Raw genomic sequence first — 21,041 nt, 5'->3', positions numbered from 1 at the left:
AGCATGCAATTATTTAAATACTGGATTTCAACAAACATACCCACAAGTGAGACCACCGACTAACAGGACTAATATTTTTAAGTGTAGTTTGTTTTATGGCTTTTTAATTATACACTGTCCTCACCAATTTAAGAGTAAATGTTTTATCCTTTAAGCATCTAAGCAGTTTAAGATTTGATGACTGGGGACACCAGCTAAATGTGGATTTTCAAACAAGACCTCACTTAATGTGGTCTCTTTAGTCCTCATCACCCTGTGAGCCACAGCCCAGAACTTTCCCCATTTTACAAAGAAGAAAATGGAAGCTCAGAGGGCATAAGAAATTTTCTCAAATTCACACAAGTGAGTTTGTTACTGAGGTAATTTGACCCTACTTTGCTTAACTCCAAACCCTTTGCTCTTTCCAGCATCTATACTGTCTCTGAAAAAAATTCTGAGAAGCCAAAACAAAAAAAACCAAGAGAAGAAAATAATGAGAAAAGGCAAAAGATGAAAGAGGTCAAATTTAAGAATCGCTGGAGAAAGAATTCAGAAAACAGGAAAAGCAGCAACAACAGTGAATAAGACATAAGCAAACTTTCCTGAGCCAAAGACAGACCCGCACCCCTGGCTGAAGGGCCTCGTGTTCGGCTCACCGTCCGCACCTGAGCGTTCAGAGCCCACCGTGGACAGGGGCCTTGCTGAGTCTAGAGTTGTTTTTCTACTTGTGAAATTGAGGAAACGGGCTAAGTCTCAAACAAATTCTAGAAGCACAACTGATTTAGTGGTTGACTGAGTGACTCATGGAAACAGGAGCACCCCGTGGGCTGTGCCCATGTGATAACACAGTCTTCCACTAAATTTTGTTTCTTTTAGTTGAAGGTGAGCCAGTTCATCACTTTCAGTGTTAGCAACAGCTAAGGCGAATACTCCGTAAAATACAGTTCTGTATTCCCACAGGCGAGAGATAGAGGGAAATGGACATGTCTAATTAGTGCGAATTAGAATACGGGAAAAGTTGCTGTTAAATTCAGAGTTTGACGGTCCCACCTGTGAAGAGTATAATCTTGAGTATCCAAACTCAAAGAATCTTGTAGCAAAAAGACTTACCTGAGCCACTCCGACAGTGACACTCATTAAATTCTGGAGTGGTGAGGAAAGTCTAGGTACAAGCCAGTTACTTACTGTTTTTCTCCAAAGAATGGCACGGTACTGGGGGACACGCTGATTGTTTTGGTCAGAAAGGGTCACGGACAAGAAGAAGGGGCTCTTCTCTGCATCATTCCCAATGTAATTCTGATGGACTGGAAAAGAAGCAGGTTTAGAACAGTGAGAATGCAACTGGTACTTCCAGGCTCTGGTAGCAGGGGACACTTCAGGTGGTATCCAGCCCTTCTCCCATGATCAGGGCACAATAATCCCAAACCCAGCTCGGGACAGAACCTGACCACTCTACACTAACCATGCAGTCCCATTGCTCTTGCCGGCGACTGGGTCAGGAATAAACACGTGACCCCATCCTGGCCAATAAGACAGGAAGGCTTCCTCACTCCTGAAGATGACCGTCTTCTTCCTCAGGACATGGTGGTGTCTGGAAGTGATGTCTGGAATTGCTGCAACCATCTTGTGACCCCAAGGAGGGCCAGCCTTGATGACATCACTGAGCCTCTGAACCCACCAACCCCAGAGCCTGCCCTACCTCTGCGTTTCTTTCTATGTCCCTTACCGTTTAAGCCAGTTGAGGAAGCTGAACACATCCAAACTCACGGCACCATCTATCTCCAAAGTCATCAAAACTCTGGGCACTATGCTTTCCGGCATTTGGGAAAATGACAACTTTCCCACTGATTTCTTTCTTTATAAAGAAAAACCCCTTGCCAAATAAATAAACTTCTTAGAATAATACAGTATCCAATTTTTTAAAAAACATCATTTGCGTCTGGTCAGCCTCATTTTATAGCTCAAACATCACATCTGCTACAAACGAATGCTTTAGCCTGATAAGCAATTTATCTAAGTCACTTCTAATCCAACAATAGTGATTATTCTTTCACTCCCAGTATCTCCTGTCGTTAACCACACTCCTGTTTTCCGTCTTTCCGTAGTTCACTCTAACTGTGCATCATTACTAATGAGAGAACTCTGGGTGTGTGCCAGGCATCTGGCTTCGTGTTTTTCCTGCATATCTCATTGAAACTTCTGTTCAAACCTACTAGATAGGAACTCATAATACCCTGACTTTACAGATAAGGACATTAAATCTCAGAGAAGTGGAGAGTAACTGGTGTAAGGTCCTATGGGTAACAATGGCAGAACCAGGGTTCAAACCCTTTCTACAGTCTCCATGAGGGCAGGGATCGTGGCTGCCTTTGCCACTGTATGTTGCCTGGCACGTGCTAGGTGATAAATACTTGTCACTGATGAATGAATGACACCAGAGCCTAGAGGATAATGCCTCTCTAGTTCTCTATTGGCCCTGGAGCTCAGGGAACCATTCCTCCCCCTCGCTGCCGTGAGCATATTTTTCAAATCCCACTACAGACAGGGCACTTGCTTGTTACGTCTAGAGTTGTTTTCCACCCTGCAGATGCTTCTCAGCTCTCAAATCGCTCATGCGGATGATCTAACTCCCTTTAACTCTCCAGGACAAAATGAACTGTCAAAAAATAACTAAATAAAAAAAGTAAATAATTAAAAAATAAATTTAAAATGATGAGAAAAACTCCTAAGGCTGATTCGGAATTGAATCTTCAAATCTACACAGCTTGCTATGGACTTTGAAGTGAAACGCCCTGACGTTAGTGTCCCTGAATTGGGTAGTTTCACACCTATAGGGTACCAGAAATTACACCAACACTAGTTTTCATTTTGGATATCCTTTCTTCCCAAGCACCGTAATGGCATAATTACCTTGTCCTAAGAAATACTTGAAATACCATCTGGTGTGGTATTCCGGGTTCTCTAAGTGCACGTCTGTTCTTCGCCAAGTGCCTGGCAGGGCGGTTGCGTTCTGTAACGGAATAAAGTTGTGCCATTAAAAGGCTTATTTAGAAAGTAAACAAGAAGCTGGTAGTGAACCAGAGGCCAAAGAACCAGAAAAGGCACTGTTAAAAGCGTACCAACAGGGCTGTAGCCACACGTGCTCATTAGCAGGGGACGCCCAGTCTAAATCCACATCACGGAAGCATTCTGGAGGTCCTTGGGGTGTAAGAGAAAGGACCGCGTGAACCAGTGAGTTCAGCCATTTCTAACTTGAGAATGACTTGAGTTTAAAGTTTCTCTTCTTTCTTGTCCGAAGCTTCCACAACATTTGGGAGTGGGTGCCCCCTAGAGGCACACCTTTCTGTCTGTTACCCCTGAAACAGGCACATTTCACCTGGAATACATGTCTGCAGCATCTTAATCGAGTTCATATCTTTTAAAGAATTTTTTAAATGTGTCATAAAAATAACTCAATGCAGAAAATACAGATAAACATAACGAATCATCGGAATCCTCTAACCAAAGATAATCATTATTAATGATTTGGTATTGTTTCCTTTAATTTTTTTCCTATAGGTACACACACATGTATTTTTCTTATAAAAATGGAATTACACTGAATACACAGTTTGAAACTCCACTGACATCTATATTGTGCCATGTGTATAAGACAGACTCCTGGAATACGCTTTTCTGATTCTGACATGCCTCTAGTGATTTACTGGATGCTTGTGGTCAGTTTCTTTACCCTGTAGAAGCTTCCTTCGTCTGAGTCTACAAAGAGGCTTTTCTCAGGAATGAATATTGAATTTTACTGAAAGCTTTCTTTTGGCAACTGTTAAGAGAATAGGTTTAATGGGGGGAAATCATAGAAATGTAACGATTATACTAATAGCTCTTCTGACACTGAACGGCTCTCAGATTTCTGGAATACACCCTACTAGGTCATGGTATGGTATTCTTTTCATATACTGCTAGATTTTAAAAAATGATTCATGCATCATATTTATTAGTGAGATGGATCTATAGGTTTCTTTTCTGTGTGAATTTCCATCATATATCAGGGGTATACTACCTTATAAAGTGCCTTAGGATGCTTTCTGTCTTTCTCATTGCTCTGGAAATACTGACATTCATTGAGAGCTCTAAGTGCCAAGAAGTAGGCCACGCCCTTTATATGCGTTATCTCCAGGGTATCTCCACCAGCTTCACAGACAGATTCGATTTTATCCCCCTACTTTCAGGTGAGGAAACTGAGGCTTAGAGAGATTAAATATGTTGCCTAAGGTTGCAGAGATAATGAGCAGTGGAGCAGAAATGAAATCAGCTCCAATTGCAGAGGCTCTTTCTTTTTTAAAATCGTAACCACTGCATCATCTTCTGTGTCCTTTTTTATGTTCTGCTTTTTTAATCTATCAAGGAGTAAAAAAGTGGGTTAAATTTTCTTAGTATTTTCGTGCCTTTATTGGATTTTCTTGAATTTTTAAAATTCAGCTATATATATGTATATACATATACACAAATTTTATTTAGAAATAATTTTAAACTTACATAAAAGATGCAAGAACAAGAAAAGTGCAAAGAGCATCTGTATACTCTTTACCAGATTCACCTACTTACCTCTTTTGCTCATGTGTTCACACTTTTCTCTCTCTGTCTATGCACACAATTTTTTCTGAACTATTTAAGACTAAGATGCATAAATAATAGCCCTTTATCCTTAAGTACTTCAGTGTGTATTTCCCAAGAATAGGGATGTTTTCTTACACAACCACAATACAGCCTTATCAACTTTTGTAAATTTAACATCGATACAATACTTTCATCTGTATTCCAATTTTCATCCATATTCCAATGACTCAACAATGTCATTTAAAGCATGTCCCCCTGCAGTACAGGATCATTTAGTTGTCATGTCTCTTTGGCTTCCCTTATCTGGAACATCTCCACAGACTGGCTCTGTCTTTATGACTGACATTTTTGAGGAATGCAGCACACACCGCTCTCCTCTTTTTAAATAAAGCACTCCTCATTTGGTTTGTCTGATGTTTTCCATGATTAGATTCAGGTCACGTGTACCTGGATGCTACAGTTCAGAATACATCAGGGATGCCTGTCCTTCTCAGCTTATCCTATTTTAAGATATCCATCTATTCCTCATTGGTGACGTTAATATTGATGACCTATTCAAGCTGCTGCCTCTTAGTTTTGACCTTTGGGTGTGACCCAAGAAAGCATATAATTGGGTTTTGTTTCTTGCAGAATTTCTGAACGATTCATTATCAACAGCTGTTCATTTGATGACCTTAAACCACTGGCAGTGGGTACTCCTGGTCCAGAGCTCTTTCTACTATGCATCGGGCGGCATGCAGCTATGGTATGACCCTGGCATCTACCAGCCGGTCTCAGGCATCAGTTGACCCCACACGGGGGCATCTGGCCTTGGGCAGTCAGACTCCACAGAGGTGGGTGTCATGACCCCAAGGTCCTGGATCCTGGAAAACATCCACAAAGCCTGGCGAGGAGACCCTGAAGTCACCATGACATTTAGGCCTCTGGAGCCCCCAAGACTTCCCTGGCACAGAGAGGTTTCTTTCAGGTAGCTGTGCCAGATCTTAGCTCAGTGCTTGTAGGTTTGTTAAGACATGTACTCTTGGGCCCGTTCTAGACCTCTTCCTCAGGATTTCTGTGGGTAGGGCCTTAGAATCTGCGTCTTAACAAGCATCCCAGGTGATTCCAATGAACACTGAACTTTGAGAATCAATGCTCTATACCAGGGGTTCTAAAAGAATCCAGGATGAGCATGAACTTGAATGGGGGAGAAAACAACTTTATTTTTCCTAACTTCTAACTAATATTTAGTATTTCACTCAGTTATGAATGTACGCAAACAACTACAGTAGAATGAACAGCCGTGGTAACTTTGTCACCAAAAAAAAAAAAAAATCACATTTTCAGAACTCTATACAGTGATCGCAGACATCTCAAAATACTATTCACATTCCTCATCATTCAAAATTATAATAATTAGGAGACCTGTTGCTGGATTTATTATTTAATGTATTAATAAAAAAGCATGCATATTATGGTATCACGAATTAGGTTTAAAGAATCATTTTGATAACTATTTCAATACAACTGTTTTCCTTAGCAATCCTATATATTTTGTTTTATGCATTAAAAGCATTATGCTGAGAAGGGTCCTACAGGTTTCACAGACTGCCAAGGGGGATCAGAGGCATAGAAAATGACCCCCATACTCTAGCCCTTCGGAAGCTCTTGAGTCTTCCGTCTCCCCTCCCAAAAGTCTGCATGCTGCCAACTGCAGCATGGAAAAACACGGAGAAGGGGCAGAGGCAGCACAGCGACGCAGAGTGAGATGGCACTCTGGTCGTGGCATGCCCCCACCTCTACTGAGTATACACTGTCAGTTATGAGTTCTTTTTTTAATGATCAAAAAGTTACCCACTTAACTTTCATCTTCACTGAATAGTTAACTAAGATGGGGGGAAAGCTCAACACCAAGAGAGTTGTGAGTCTCACAGAACAAGACACTTCCTGTCTCTTGTTAAAAGCACATATGATGAGATGTCAAGACAAGAATATACACAGGAACTGACAAAAGAAAGGGAGACGAAGCAGAACACATCCGCGCTGCCCAGGGCCCCCGAAGAACGACTCTGCAAACGAGTTCCAATTTCTGATGATATGTGGCAGAAGTGGACAGTAAAGGGCCAAATCTTAAGTGTACAGTGAAATGATTTTCAAATATGTACACACCCTTGTAACCACTGGATCAAGACAGAAAACATCCTCAGCACCCTAGAAGGCTCCTTCATGCACTTTCCCAGTCAATACTCAACCACACTCTGAAAGGTAACCACTGTCCTGCCCCCATCACCATTGATGAGTTTTACCTGCTTTTGAACTTTATAGTAATGAAATCATATCATGTATGTCTGTTGGAGTCAGGCTTTTTGTCCTTTGACAAAAATATCTGTGTCATTCATCCACGTTATTGGTGTAGCTGTGGTTCACTCTTTCCCATTGCCACGTAGCAGTCCACAGTATGAACATCAAGATTTATGTATTATTCATTATTCAGTTGATAGGCATATGGACTGTTTCCAGTTTTTGGTTATTAAGAATAAAGTCAAGGGGCCGGCCCTGTGGCTGAGTGGTTAAGTTTGCGTGCTCTGCTTCGGCGGCCCAGGGTTTCACCAGTTCGAATCCTGGGCAGGGACATGGCACCGCTCATCAAGCCATGCTGATGCAGCATCCCACATGCCACAACTAAAAGGACCCACAACTATGTACCCGGGGGCTTTGGGAGAAAAAGGAAAAAAGTAAAATCTTTAAAAAAAAAAAAGAATAAAGTCACTACAAACGTCCTTGTGTCTGTCTTTCGGTGGACATAGTCACCCATTTCTGGCAGGTATACATCCTGGGATGCAGAAGATGCAAATGTTGTTTCAGTAGATACTACTAGACAGTTTTTCAAAGGGGATGCACAATTTACATTATTAGCAATACATACAGGAGACTTCTTGATACTCCACATCGTCTGACCAACTCTTAGCATTTCGTCCTTTTAATTTTAGAGGTTCTGGAGTGCACGTAGTAGTGGCTAACTGTAGTTTTAATTTTGCAATAAATCCTGACTATTTTAAGTATGACCTATTTTATAGAGGATTTCAGAGATACAGAAACTTGGCCTACAGCACTTGAAGGTAACAGTGACACAGGAATACATTATTTAACACCAACGAGAAAGTTAGGAGGAAATATTCTGATGAGCATGTAACCACAGGCCCTCTAGGACCAGTTCAACTGACCCCACCTTATCAACAGAATAATTAAGAGTTGTCTCTCAGGAACTGACCCTCTTTGTTCATTTCACGCTGGTTGAGAACACCAACCCACCAACTGGGCTTGAGAAAATGCTCAATAAGTGACCTTTTTGATATAAAGGGGCTGAAAACTCCACCCTGAGATCATCACACTAACACCATCATGTTGTAAATGTGTCCTATGAAGGGGCATGAAGTGTGACTACGCTTGCCCCAAAATAATCAGTTACCTCACTTCTCCTTACTTCCACTCATCCATCTCCACACTTCACACCTCCCTGCCCTGCATCTCATAAATTTTGCCTCAAGCCCTGGATCAGGGAGACAGATCTGAGAGCATATGCCTCCTGTCTCCCTGCAGATGGATCTTGCAAATAGAATTATTTTTCTTTTCCCAAGGCTGATGCCGTAATAACTGGCTGTTGACGTGCATTGGGTGGTGAGCCCTTGCTCGGTAACAAGCACATTTTCCAGACAACAAAAGTTTAACACATTGCAAACACCATACTTATTTTATGCCCTTTTAGATAAACATTTGCTAAAAGGTATTACAGAGAGTAATGAACTCAAATTCTTCTGCACTGCAGACATGCCTGATGCCGGCTCAGCATAAGGTTGATATAAGGGAAGCCATATTGTAGAAGAGAAACTATACTGTAACACTATGACCTCTGATTAACTAACCCAGCAGAATATGCACCCTCCAGGAGATATACATGCCCTGTAGAGTTTATGGACCCTCACAGCTGCAATAAGTTGATAACCTTGTTCTTCAGAGTTCCTTAGGAATGTGATCACCTCCAGGCAGAGGGTCTATGCTGATAGCCATCATCAATGACAACTGAAAGGTCTGGGTATAGGGCATTGCTCCAGTCTCTGATGCATATCCACTAAAACAAAAGATTATCAGGAACTAAGACCACATGTCTGCTCCACCCGGAAACCAGATGCCTCCCCAACCCAGAAGCCAGCCCCCTGTATAACTGGCCTGTAGTCTTTGTTCTGTAAGATGGCTCTTTTGGACATTAGTCGGCCATCTTCCCCCTTGCTAGCAAGCTGTAATAAAACCCTTTCTCTCCTACCACCTTGCCTCTCTACTACTGGCATGTCTGTGGTGGGCAGAAGACCCACCTTGGGAATTAACGTGCCCACAGTGTTGAATGAGTCTTGAGACTAAGAAATCCTGAATCATTTCTGCATCAAATTCCAAAGCCCCTAGAAGCTCCTTGCTGCCTTAATTGTACATTGACCCCTTTTATACTTGTGGGATGTGAAGGAGGAAGACTGAACTGGCCAGGATATTTTGAGGAGAATTTGAACAAAATCCATATATAACATCCTCACCATATCTGAACGTACTCTCATATTTGACTTTAAGCAAGGAAGCCCCACAATACAGACACTCAGATTACAAATGAGATCCATGGGTTTATATAATGCCTGTGATTTTTTTCCGAGTATTTTCTAGAGTGAGTTCCGTTAATGAGTGAATGCATTTAAATTGACTTTACTTCAGTCTCTAGGTTAAATTGCTGAGAGAACACCGGCAGTAAAGAAGATGGATTTTTTTTTTAAAACTTTTTTTGAATTGCAAATATAAATATAAGCTTGTTGAAAAAAGTGAAATCACACAAAAATTAGAATCTTTTCCTCCCCCCATCCTCCATGCCCAATCCTCTTCCTTTCCCTATAATAACCATTTGACCAGGCTGGTTTGCATGGGCCCAGATCTTCTCATGTATTTACAAAGATGTGTTTACTTTAGACAGAGATACATAGATCACACATTCACAATCACATACATACATTTATATACATACATATATACACATATGATTTATTTTCATAAATGGGATAGGAGTATAGATATTATACTGAAGCTTATTTTTTTCACTTAAGAAAATATCTTATAAATATTTCTATGTCAGCATATATAGGTCTACTTTGTTCCTTTTAACGACTACATTGATTTTTATTTTTAAAGATTTTATTTTTCCTTTTTCTCCCCAAAGCCCCTGGTACATAGATGTATATTTCTTTTTTAGTGTGGGTCCTTCTAGTGTGGCATGTGGGACGCCGCCTCAGCATGGCTTGATGAGTGGTGCCATGTCCATGCCTAGGATCTGAACCGGCAAAACCCTGGGCTGCTGAAGCGGAGCTTGCGAACTTAACCACTCGGCCATGGGGCCATGATTTTTTTTTAATTAAATACTTCAGTGGAGTATAGATGTGTAAAACATGTAAACAGCATAGAAACACCAAAAGTGGAAAGCTAAGGGCCTCCAGCTTCTTGCCTGACCTTCCATTTCCATTCTCCAGAAGCAATTATTATCAAATTCTTACGTGTTGTTTTGGAAATTTTCTTGCATATTGCAAGCATATTTATCTTTTTTTTTGTTTTTAAGGAAACGGGATATCATATAAATCACTCTGGAACTTTCTTTTATGTCTATCACTGTATCTTAAACATTTTTCTATTGTATTATATACACCTCTACCTTACTCCAACAGCTACTACGCATTCCATGGTATAAATGCATCATAATTTATAGAATCATTACTGATGGAAATTGAGATTGTTTCAGGTTTTTTTTTTTTCTGTTTTAAATAATGCTACAATACACATCCTAGTAGCAGAACTGTTGGCCAAATTAATTATTGCTAATTGTCCTCCCAAAAGATTGTACTCATTTACATATCCCCCAACGGTGTATAAGAGAATCCTGCCCATGCTAAGGAGGACAGATCTGTAAGAAGCTGCAAGATTGTCTCCTCTGCCCCACTACACACTAACTGATACACACGAGTGAGCTGTGAGGGAGGCCTCCAGTGAGCCACCCGAGGGTCACACTCATTGTAATTAATAACGGGATGAGCACACAGATGGCAGGGCAAGCACATCTGAAGGTAACAGAAAGCTTCCCAGTGGGTTAGCTAATAGGACAGGGGACAGAAGCAAGACGTCAAAAAAACTCTTGACAATTAGCAATGATGGACAATTAGCAATTATGGGACACGCTAACAAGATTAAATTCAGTGTGGACAAGGCAAAAATCTCACACTTAGGTACAAACACAAATTGCACAAGTACAGGATGGGGAAGGCCAGGTGCTACATGGTAGTAATTATGGCCCTTTTTCCCCATTAGGAGATTGAGGTCAGAGACGTGGAGTCATAAACTGGTAAGTGGTGGAGCCGAGTCTGGACCCAGGTTGGTTTGACTCCAAAATTGTCTCCACTACACCATGATGTCTACTCACAGCTAAATAACAGCACACGTGAAAAAGACTAGGGGGAGGGTAGCATATTGAGGCTCATAAGGAGTCATCGGGCTTCATAAAAAGAGGAGAAAGTGTGTGGCAAGGAGGGGGATGAGCCTGCACCACTCTGCGGCTGAATGGGGTGCCCCGGAGCCCTGAGTTCAGTTCTGAGCACTTCAATTTAAAAGGTTCATTAAGGATCTCACAATGTCGAAGGTGCAGCAAAGAGTGATGGTGAGTGGAACCAAGTCCACATCTTAGGAGAAAAACAGCAGACGTCCGGGAATGCATGCGAGCCTGTCATGTTGAAGATGGGGCTCAGCCTCACACTGTGGGCACAGAAACCTGAGTGGGAATAGAAACTGAATGGGAAATAGAGACAGATGAATTTTGTTCAATAAAAAGAATTTTCTAGCTATTAGAGATGCTGATAAATGGAATTAACTGCTTTAGGGGTGTGGTATAATGAGAAATATATATTTGGTCTTTGTCTCTGGTTTCTGGCACACAGCTCCTAGAACCTTTGAAATTTCCTGAGTGTTAAAGGTGACAGGAACGTCTTTGTTCTAATGAGGTGACTCTTGGTGGGCCCCTAGATAGCTCCAGGATGGGGCTGCTTGCTAGGATGGCCAAGCCTTGACCAGAAGCTGGGAAATTTCAGCCCCGAAACCTCTGAGGAGGAGAGAAGCGCTGGAGATTGAATCAGTCATCATGGCCAATGACTTAATGAAATCTCTGTAAAAACCTCTGTGAAGACCCCTATGGAACGGGGTTCAGGGAGCTTCTACGTTGCCGCACACATCAAGGTATTGGGGGGGTGGTGTGCATCCCTTCCATGTGGCCACGGTTGAGTTGTCGCCTTCACCATAAACCAGTAATAGTAAGTAAAGTGCTGTCCTGTGTTCTGAGTCGTTTTAGCAGATTATTGAACATGAGGAGGAGGGTTGTGGGAATCTCTGATTTTATAGCCAAGTCAGATGGAAGTGTGGGTAACCTGGGACCTGAGACTTGCGGCTGGCGTCTGAAGTGAGGGCAGTCTTGTGGGACCAAGTGCTTAAACCTGTGGAGTCTGACGCTAACTCTGGGGAGTTAGTGTCCGAACTGAATTAAAGTGTAGGACACTCAGCTGGTGTCAGGAGGGAAAAAACCCCTCAAGGGAGTAGCACGCTTCCCGTTACTGAGATATACTCAAGCAGGGAGAGAGGAGCTGACTGTCGGCAAAACTTGTGGGGCTTCATGCCTTGGGTGGAAGTGGCCTAGATGAACTCTAAGGGATGGCCCATGGTGCCCATCTGCAAACTGTTGACCAGTCTAGGACGAAGTACGCAGCAATGGAGAGGAGCCTTAGGCCCTTCATAGCAGTCTGACATTCCCGTGATACCTAAGCACAAGCTCAGGGATTCATTCCCTTAAACGGAGTCCAGACCAACCTGGGTGCTGTTGAATTTGGGGGTGAGTTGCCTGAGGTGGGGGCTGCAGACTGGTCACGCCTGGTAGGACCACATAGAGTTCTGCAACAGATTGGAAATAAAAAAAACGAGTCCTTCACCACAGGCTGAGAAGCAGGGCTCAGAGGCCTCGGGCTCACTGTGACGTCACTGCTGGGGCCTCCTCTGACCACCCGATCTAAAGGAGGACTCCTCCTGTTACTCTGCACCACGGCCCTGTTTGTTTTCCTCACAGGAGTTAGGAAAATTTGCAATCATCCTGTGTCTCTGTGTTCCTCATTTATTGACTGCTCCCTGCCAGTCTGTGAGCCCATGAGGGCAGGGACCCCGGCAGTCCTATTCACCCCTAGATCACCAGTGCTCAGCCTGTCTGGCACCGAGAAATGATCCAGTGAATGTGGGTTAAATGAATGACTTCACACATCATATGAAAAGTGCTCCTGATATAACTTACGTTTTTGGTAATGACGGGCCAGGTTATTTGACCAACCCTCCCACTGAAGAAACTAAAAGTCCTTGAAAAATGTTAAAATCATCTCCTTAAGAGCACTGGAGTGCTTATAAGCTAGTAAGGAGTTACTAGCCAAAAGTGAAAGGCAAGTGGGAACCCACAGCAGTAAGTGGAGCATGAAGTTTCTTTTTAGCTCGAGGATATTTGTCAATCCTGACAAAACTAAACTTGGGTTTTGCTGACCTCACGGGGCAAGAGAGCATAGAATCAAACTGCCAGGACCCACGGAAGTAGGGCAGTCTAAGGAGAGACCCACCCAACATTAAGCTGGGACCCCAACCGGCTACACGTTCAAGGGGAGGGTGAACCAGAAGAGACCACCTCTAACTCAAAGACCCCAAGGAAGGCTGCCACGGCGCTGGGCAGAGCTGAGAGGGGGAGTGTCTCCGAGGGGCTATGACCTCACGTAATCTCATGTAAAGCCTCACACAAATCCGCAGCTCCATTCTGCCCCACCTGGGTGGCTTAAAAAGTCTAAGCTGGGAATTTACTTTAAAGGTGCTTGGCAAAAGCAAATGCAAAGCCTCCCTCTGGTTCTTTTTTTTTTAAAGATTTTATTTTTCCTTTTTCTCCCCAAAGCCCCCTGGTACATAGTTCTATATTTTTAGTCATAGATCCTTCTAGTTGTGGTATGTGGGATGCCTCCTCAGCATGGCTTGATGAGCGGTGCCATGTCCGTGCCCAGGATCCGAACCAGTGAAATCCTGGGCCGCCGAAGCAGAGCGAGCAAACTTAACCACTCGGCCACGGGGCCGGCCCCCTCCCTCTGATTCTGACACCAATTCTAACCCGTGTTTTTTCCCCACAACATCAAGCAATTCTCTGACACAAGCTAGGTGTGCTAAAATTCAACTCAATTCTGACACTATCTACCTGGAGACAGCGTCAGATCCCACAGGTTGAGGGCTCAGTCCTACAAGACTGTCCTTCCCCCAACTTCAGATGCCAATTGCAAGTTCAGGTTGTCACCTGTGCTTTTGACCCACAGGCTATAGATTGGAGGTTCCAGTGACCCCCTCTTTGGGTTCGATTAATTTGCTAGAGCGGCTCACAGAACTCAGGGAAACATTTTACTAATTAGACTATCAGTTTATTATAAAAGGATATAACTCGGGAACAGCCAGATGGAAGAGATGCATAGAACAAGGCATGTGAGAAGGGGCACCCTTCTTCCAAAATCTCCTCGTGTTCACCAACTTGGAAGCTCTCCAAACCCTGTCCTTCTGGGTTTTTATGGAGGCTTCATCACATAGGCACGATTGATTAGATCATTGGCAACTGGCCATTTAATTCCATCTCCAGCCCCTCTGCCACCCTGGAGGTCGGGGCTGGGACATAAATGGCTAAGCTTCTAATCACAAAATTGGCTCTACTGGCAACCAGCCCCCATAGGTGCTTTCCAAAAGTCACTGATAACAAAAGACACCTTCATGGCTCTCATCGCCTAAGAAATTCCAAGGGTTTTAGGAGCTCTGCACCAGGAACGGGGACAAAGACCCAATATCTATTTCTGATTATACGTGACAACATCACACTCCCTACTAGGCCTCATATTATCCGCAAAACTCATTGTCTTGAACAACAAAGAGCACACAACTAGGTAGGTAAGTGCGCAAAGAAACACAGTCCACCATGAGCATATGCCAGGACAAAAATCAAGCCACAGATAGAGAGCCACAAAAACCTTCATATATTGGAATCATCAGTCACAGATGATAAAACCATTTTGCTGACTATAAAAGGTAAATTTGACATTATCTTACGAGAATAGTAACCATAAAAAGTGACCAAGCAACCCTGGATTAGGCAATGGTCCCTTAGATACGACACAAAAAACACAAGCAACAAAAGAAAAAATAGATGAACTAGACCTCACTGAATTTAGAAACTTGTCTGCTTCAAAGGACACAGTCAAGAAAGTGAAAAGACAACCTACAGAACGGGAGAAAATTTTTGCAAATCATATATCTGATAAGGGTTAGTATCCATATCATCTAAAGATCTCTTAAAATACAATAATAGAAGGAAAAATAATCCAATAATGAAATGCTTTGCCATTTGTTTGTTCATGAGTTTGAAAAATTTGAAGCAGCTATATTTAGCCTTCCAATGCACTAACGGCTTTAACTAACTCGGAGCGCGCCAGCGTTTTCCCCTCTGGGTCTCAGGTTCCTCTAACCTTTTATGAGGTTGTGCACTAACGCTGGGCAGAAGCTTTTAACTGAAGACTATCAACATAAAACACAGCCAAGGGGTTCCAACGGAGCACTCACGCTCAATGGCTTTGGTAGAAACAAAACTGAAAACCGTGTCTGAGCCTTGATATCATATTTCCCACAGAAGCAATCCGAGATAGGACTGTGTACTGAACACAGGAGACCACAATGATTTATGAAATCAATAACTCCACTAAATGTTTCCAAAGACGTTAAGTGAACTGCCCAAGGCCACATGGCTGGTGAGTTGTAGAGTCACAATTTGAACCCAGGCAGCCTGACTCTAGAGCCACTCCTGACCATGCTCCTCCACAGGTGACCAGGCCCCAGAACTTGCCCTCTGGTATATGGCCAGGTGACATCACCAGGTGAGGAGTGTTTGATGACTAAAGTGTGGTGACCCTAGGACCACATGAAAGCTGCACTTATGTCTTTCCCAGGAAGTATAGATTTCTTCTAGACACTGGTCCTGGCAGGGGCCAGAGTTGTGCTTATGTGGGGTGGGGAAAGTCCAGAACGGTTTGTTCATTTTGGGCTGGGCTGAAGTCCTGCAAAATTTTGGCAGCAGACAGATGTCTTGGGGTACAGCAACCTCTAGGGTCTCTGGTACTGAGGTCCTCAAAGGAGAAACTCGGCATGGGGGCTGCTGGCTTTCTGAGCAGTGGAAAATGAGGACTCAATGCCCCGGCTCCTGACTTAGCTCCTGAGACACCCTTGGCTGCCTGAGCCTGTGGTGATAAGACTGTCTCATTTCAGGATCTGGGCCACTTGGGGAGGGCCGTTTCCAAGCTTCAGGAGCCAATTTCCCTGGGAGTTCCTTCTTCTATGTAGATCAGCTGACATCATTCCGGACAAGAAGTTTATGGGCACCCAGGCAGGAGCGCAGCCCCAGATGGGCCTGCCCCCTTTGCCTCACAGAGCAAGGGCAAAGGTACCACGCCTAGGTGAACAGGTATGTGAAGTTAAGGCCAAAGGTAAAGATGAGCAACAACTTCCCAAATGCTGTGGCCTTTCCAGGTGAATCCATAGCCCTTCAACAAGAACTGGATTAAGGAGGTGATCAGGAGGGCAGGCTGTCTGTACAGCACTAGTTATGGAAACAACAACAACCATTATTACTATTATAGCTATCACTTACCGAATGCTTACTAATGCGCCAGGCACACTGTTAACAGCTTTACGAGCTCAGCTCACTGAAACCTTTCAATAATCCTAAAACAGTTTCCATTTCATAGGTGAAGAAACCAAAGCTCAGAAAGGCAGCTTACCTGCCCAGGGTCATATACCTAGGAGGTGGGGGAGCTGGCACTTGAACCCAGGCTTGTCTGACTCCAAAGCTGGGGGGTGCTAAAGCACTATGACGAGTGACCTCTCAGGGAGGCAGGAAAGAAGAAAAAAATTGGGGGGCTCGCACCACACTCTGCAGTTTTGGGGGTAGATCTCAAGGGAGAGAGTGGGCAGTGGAAGTGTTAAAGGAGAAAGAAAAGCATGACGAGTCCCTGTGGCCGGCAGTAAGGAAGACCGGGAGAGCCCAGAAAGAGGGCTTGGGCCCGAGGAGTGGTGACAGTAACGGCCTTCTTTCTCGGCGTCTTCTCTGAAGAAGAGGACATTTTGTAATCACAGTAATTTTTTGCATCTCTCTCCTGGACCCTGATATGGCTCATATGCCAAGCTAACCTGCCTGGCAAAGTGGAAGAGGTGGGATTCTGGGGACCATTCACAAAGGGTGTCGTGGCTGTGAATTCGTCTTTGGTGCCATTTCTGAGTCTATCTGGCTTTATTAGAAATCCTTTAAAGGGTATGTGTCATCCTATTAATAGCACCTTCCATACACAGAATAATGGCACTGCCCTTTCACGTCTGCTTCAAGGAAAGCTCTGAGGAGCTCTAGTTACCCCGTGCTGGGCTCCATTAGGCGAGGCTGCTGCGGTAACGAAGATCACTACTTGCTCACTGCTGTATCACAGGCACCATAATCATGTGCCCGGTGACAATACAGGAACTGGGGGCTTCCTTACCTCATCCGAAGAGCCATTTTCCACTCTGAATCTTCCAGCCCTTTGGATGGCTCCATCAGCGTCGCTGGAAATAAGCTAGGGGACAAAAGAGCGCTCAGTTAGGTAGCTGGGTCACCTTTTGCAATGCCCCTTCTGTCTGTACCTGTCCTATAAGTAAGCTAAATCCTACACGAGCTCGAGGGCCCAGCCGAGAAGCCAACGGTTTTTTGGAAGCTCTACTGGCCAAGTTCTCACGCAGCCGGCCGCACGGTCTTTAGGAGCTGAGGAGTGAGGACCACCTGGCCCACAGGAGTGGAAAACAAAAGCATCAAATCTAAATTTGATCATATTCCAATACTGAAAAACATGAAAACGATGCTCCCTGGGAAAAGAGTCTTAATACACACTACACGTGGACAAGTGCAGCTCACAGATGGCAACACCAAACGCCAAGCCTGAACTTCAGGCGCTTTCACAGGAAAGCCTAAAAAACAATTAATGGCTGGCATGAACTCAAGGCTCCGCTAACATCACAGAAAGCTCTTGTGTTTCATTCAGTTTTAAACAGTTTCCAAAAGGCCAATTAGTCCCTTCCGAGGCAGGCAGACTGTGTTTCAGCTCTGGCAATGTGATGCTTGCAAATGGACAGTCTTCTCAACGCTAGAACGAGATGAGTGAAAAGCAGATCAGGGCTTGGCACGTCAGTCCTAAAATTACTGACTCAAGGTTTAACTTATTTTCCCCTAAATCTTCTAGATTTCTCAGTTGCTACTTGGGAAAAATGACATGTCTTTTTTTTAACCTTTTAGATCTGCCCACAATTTGCAGCAAAAATCTGCCAACAATTTCCACATTCCAGATTCATTAGAACACACTTGCCCGGAGGGGCGCTCACCGCTCTAATTCAGGACTTACCAGGTAAAACAGATACACAACTTCTTAAGAAAGATAGTTCTCTCATATTTTCACTTGTGTTAAAAGATAGGAAGGTGTGAAAATGAAGAAATTTCAGGCAAAACCTACAAATTTTCCCAAAGCAAATTATTTGAAAAAGATTGATAAATTTTTTTCTATCATAAATATAAAAATAATGGCATCTAATATTTATTGAGTGCTTCTACATGCCAGGCACTCTTCTCACCTTAATATGTATTATCTCATTTAATTCTCATAGTAACAACACAACCTGTGTACTATTATTATTCTCATTTATGAATGAGGAAACTGAGGCAGAGAAAGGAAAAAGAACTAGTTAAGGTCACATAACTAGTACGCGGTAGACCTGGGATGTGAACACAGGCAGCCAGACTCCAGAAGCCCATTATCTTCACCTAACCACTACCCTACCTAACCATCTTCCGTGGAATATCTATGATCCAATTTTTATACTTAACCTTTAGTTTGCAAAATAATTTCTAAAAACAAATACAAAGAAGATTTTTACATATGTTCAGCTATTTATGGTGTCTGATTGTTACACTGTTGGTAAACTGAAGATGAGCAGGAGAGGCTGTGTAGTAAAGAATTTAACCTTGCCCAGTGAGAGGTCTGGCCTCTGGCCCTGGCTCCTGGGAGGTGAGCTCGAAGCCCTGGGAATGTCCTCCATGAGTGTTTACTGGGGACTTTGAGCCACACGGGAGAGTGATGTGATTTGTGGCGGGGCTTCGGGTCACATGGTATGCAGATCTACCTCTGGACGCCAAGACTCAGGTGAGTTCCCTGGTTGACAATGCTCCGCGTGTACTGGCACACACTGTTACCAGGAGGAGCTCCTGCTGTCCACGACCCCGCTGGGCGAGGACAACTGGAGGCTCTGCACGTGAAGCTCTCTCAGACTCAGTCCCGTGCGTCTGTTCCTTGGCTGATGTTAATCTGTATCCTTGCACGGTAAGAAACCATAAGTGAGCTTCAGAGCTTTCAGTAAGCTCTGTGAGTCCCCTTCTAGCAAATTATAGAAGCTGAGTGTGGCCTTGGGGACCCCGAAACTCTGCAGTTGGCGTCAGAAGTGACGGATCTTGCGTTTCCTAATTTTGTTTCCCAACCTTACAGAGACCAATACTAAAGTACGAGAACAAGATGAATTTAGGTCTCCTGGGGTCACTGCCATGTTTATGGGGGAAGGATAGAGGGTTCAGCGTCAGTTTCCTGGCTTGTGAGATTTACTCACGGTTAAATAGAGGGAATAACAAACAGTTTCCAAGTCAAGTGTCATTGGTATAGGCTGCCTCAAGGACTCTGGAGAAGCATTCTGAGGTCACATCCAGGCTTGGCAAGAAAAGAGAGCTGCAATCAGTTAATAACGTCTGCCATGAGTATATAAAGAGAGACGGTGATGCACACACCCCTGAATCAGAGGTTGGTGGATAGAGTCCTCACTACGGCCAGGCTCATCCAGGACTCAAAGGCTTAGGGGAAGGGCTGAGAGCCAGTCACCGACCCAGTCATTCATTCGCACAACAAATATAAGTGAAATGTCTCACAGGTATACTCTACACACTGCCAGACACAGGCAATAACGCCCTTTTCCCTTGCTGAGATAGAACAAGAAGCTTACTGCTTATCTTGCTTAAAGGTTCAAGAAGAAGAAAGGAAGAACATGTTTAATGATTTGATGGTTAGAAGGAAGGTAGCTCCCTCTGAACTTATGATCACGGAACCCACAGACACTGAACTCAGACCTCAGGCTAACATGTTTAACTCTCTCACCTTTACCATCTCCCCCATCACCGTCTTCACCCAAGTCACTGTCCTCTCTCATTCGGATGACTGTAACCGCCTCCTAACCGGTCTGTACATTGACCCACCATTGCTTCTCTCCAACCCGCTCCTCACACTGCAGCCCCTGCGATTTCAAATCTCCAAATCTGATTGTCCCACAATCCCACCTCTATGCCAGCACCCCCATCCCTTCCCACTCGAGGATGCGCACACATGGTACTCCCTTGCCTGGAAGGCCCTCCTGTCCCATCTTCCCCTAATGAACTCAGCATTCAGTGTCACTGCAGTCCCCACCATAGGTGACTTCACCGACCTCACTGCCTGCGAAAACGACTCCACTGTAAGTTCTTGGAGCACCTTCAGAGCTGTGATTTACATTTCTTTGCGTGATTACTTGATTCACGCCTGTCTCTCCTCACGCACTCCCTCTATGCCCCATGGAAGCTCCGCGAAGACGGTGACGCTGTTTTTCTCACCACTGCATCCCCAGAGCTAAGCACACTGCCTGACGTAGTACAGATACTAAACCTCTATCAAACAAGGGAATGTGAATAGACGAACGCCAAATTCCTACGGAAGCGACCACAGGAACACAAAGGTGGGCTGCGGCCTGTGCCAGTTCTGGAAAGCAGAGAAGGTTCATTACTCACACAAGACCCGGCAGGTCAGACTAAGCCCCCTGAGCTCAAGCTGGCAGGGCCTGCCTGAGGAGAGGGTGGGGGCTCAGGGCAGTAACAGTGGGAAGGCAATCGACCAGTCACACTGGGAAAGCGATTCTCAGTGGCATCAGAATGCCAGCCCCACAGCTCCCCTGCCCTGACCCCACCTTTATGGCTGGCTTGGGCAGCTGGCTAATTAAAACAGAGGGTGCCACGGTGGCTGGTGCCTGATGAGGACTGGTATGCCAGCTAATGTGAAAGGAGACAGTGCCCCAGTGAACGAGGGCATGAAAAAAATAACGCTGCAGAAAAAAAAAACCTTTTTAACACAGAGAACCTGTTTCTCTCAGTACTTCTCTTCCCATTATTCCTCATAAACCTCTGATCTGGCCAGTTAAAACTACTGAAAACCTAAACTCTC

General features: G+C 44.1%; 1 protein-coding gene across 1 annotated transcript in view; it reads right to left on the bottom strand.

The window, feature by feature from the left end:
* Positions 1-21,041, bottom strand: part of GARNL3 (GTPase activating Rap/RanGAP domain like 3) — a 148,048-nt gene that overhangs the window by 69,567 nt on the left and 57,440 nt on the right. Inside the window, exons 4-6 of the mRNA XM_046643693.1 lie at positions 17,265-17,339; positions 2,890-2,989; positions 1,165-1,283 (exon numbers count right to left, since the gene is read on the bottom strand). Coding sequence (XP_046499649.1) covers positions 1,165-1,283; positions 2,890-2,989; positions 17,265-17,339 — 294 coding nt within the window. The remainder of the gene's footprint in view (positions 1-1,164; positions 1,284-2,889; positions 2,990-17,264; positions 17,340-21,041) is intronic.

The sequence above is a fragment of the Equus quagga genome, chromosome 1, assembly GCF_021613505.1.
Source record: "Equus quagga isolate Etosha38 chromosome 1, UCLA_HA_Equagga_1.0, whole genome shotgun sequence".
Classification (NCBI taxonomy): domain Eukaryota; kingdom Metazoa; phylum Chordata; class Mammalia; order Perissodactyla; family Equidae; genus Equus; species Equus quagga.
This window is presented reverse-complemented; position numbering and strand designations above follow the sequence as displayed.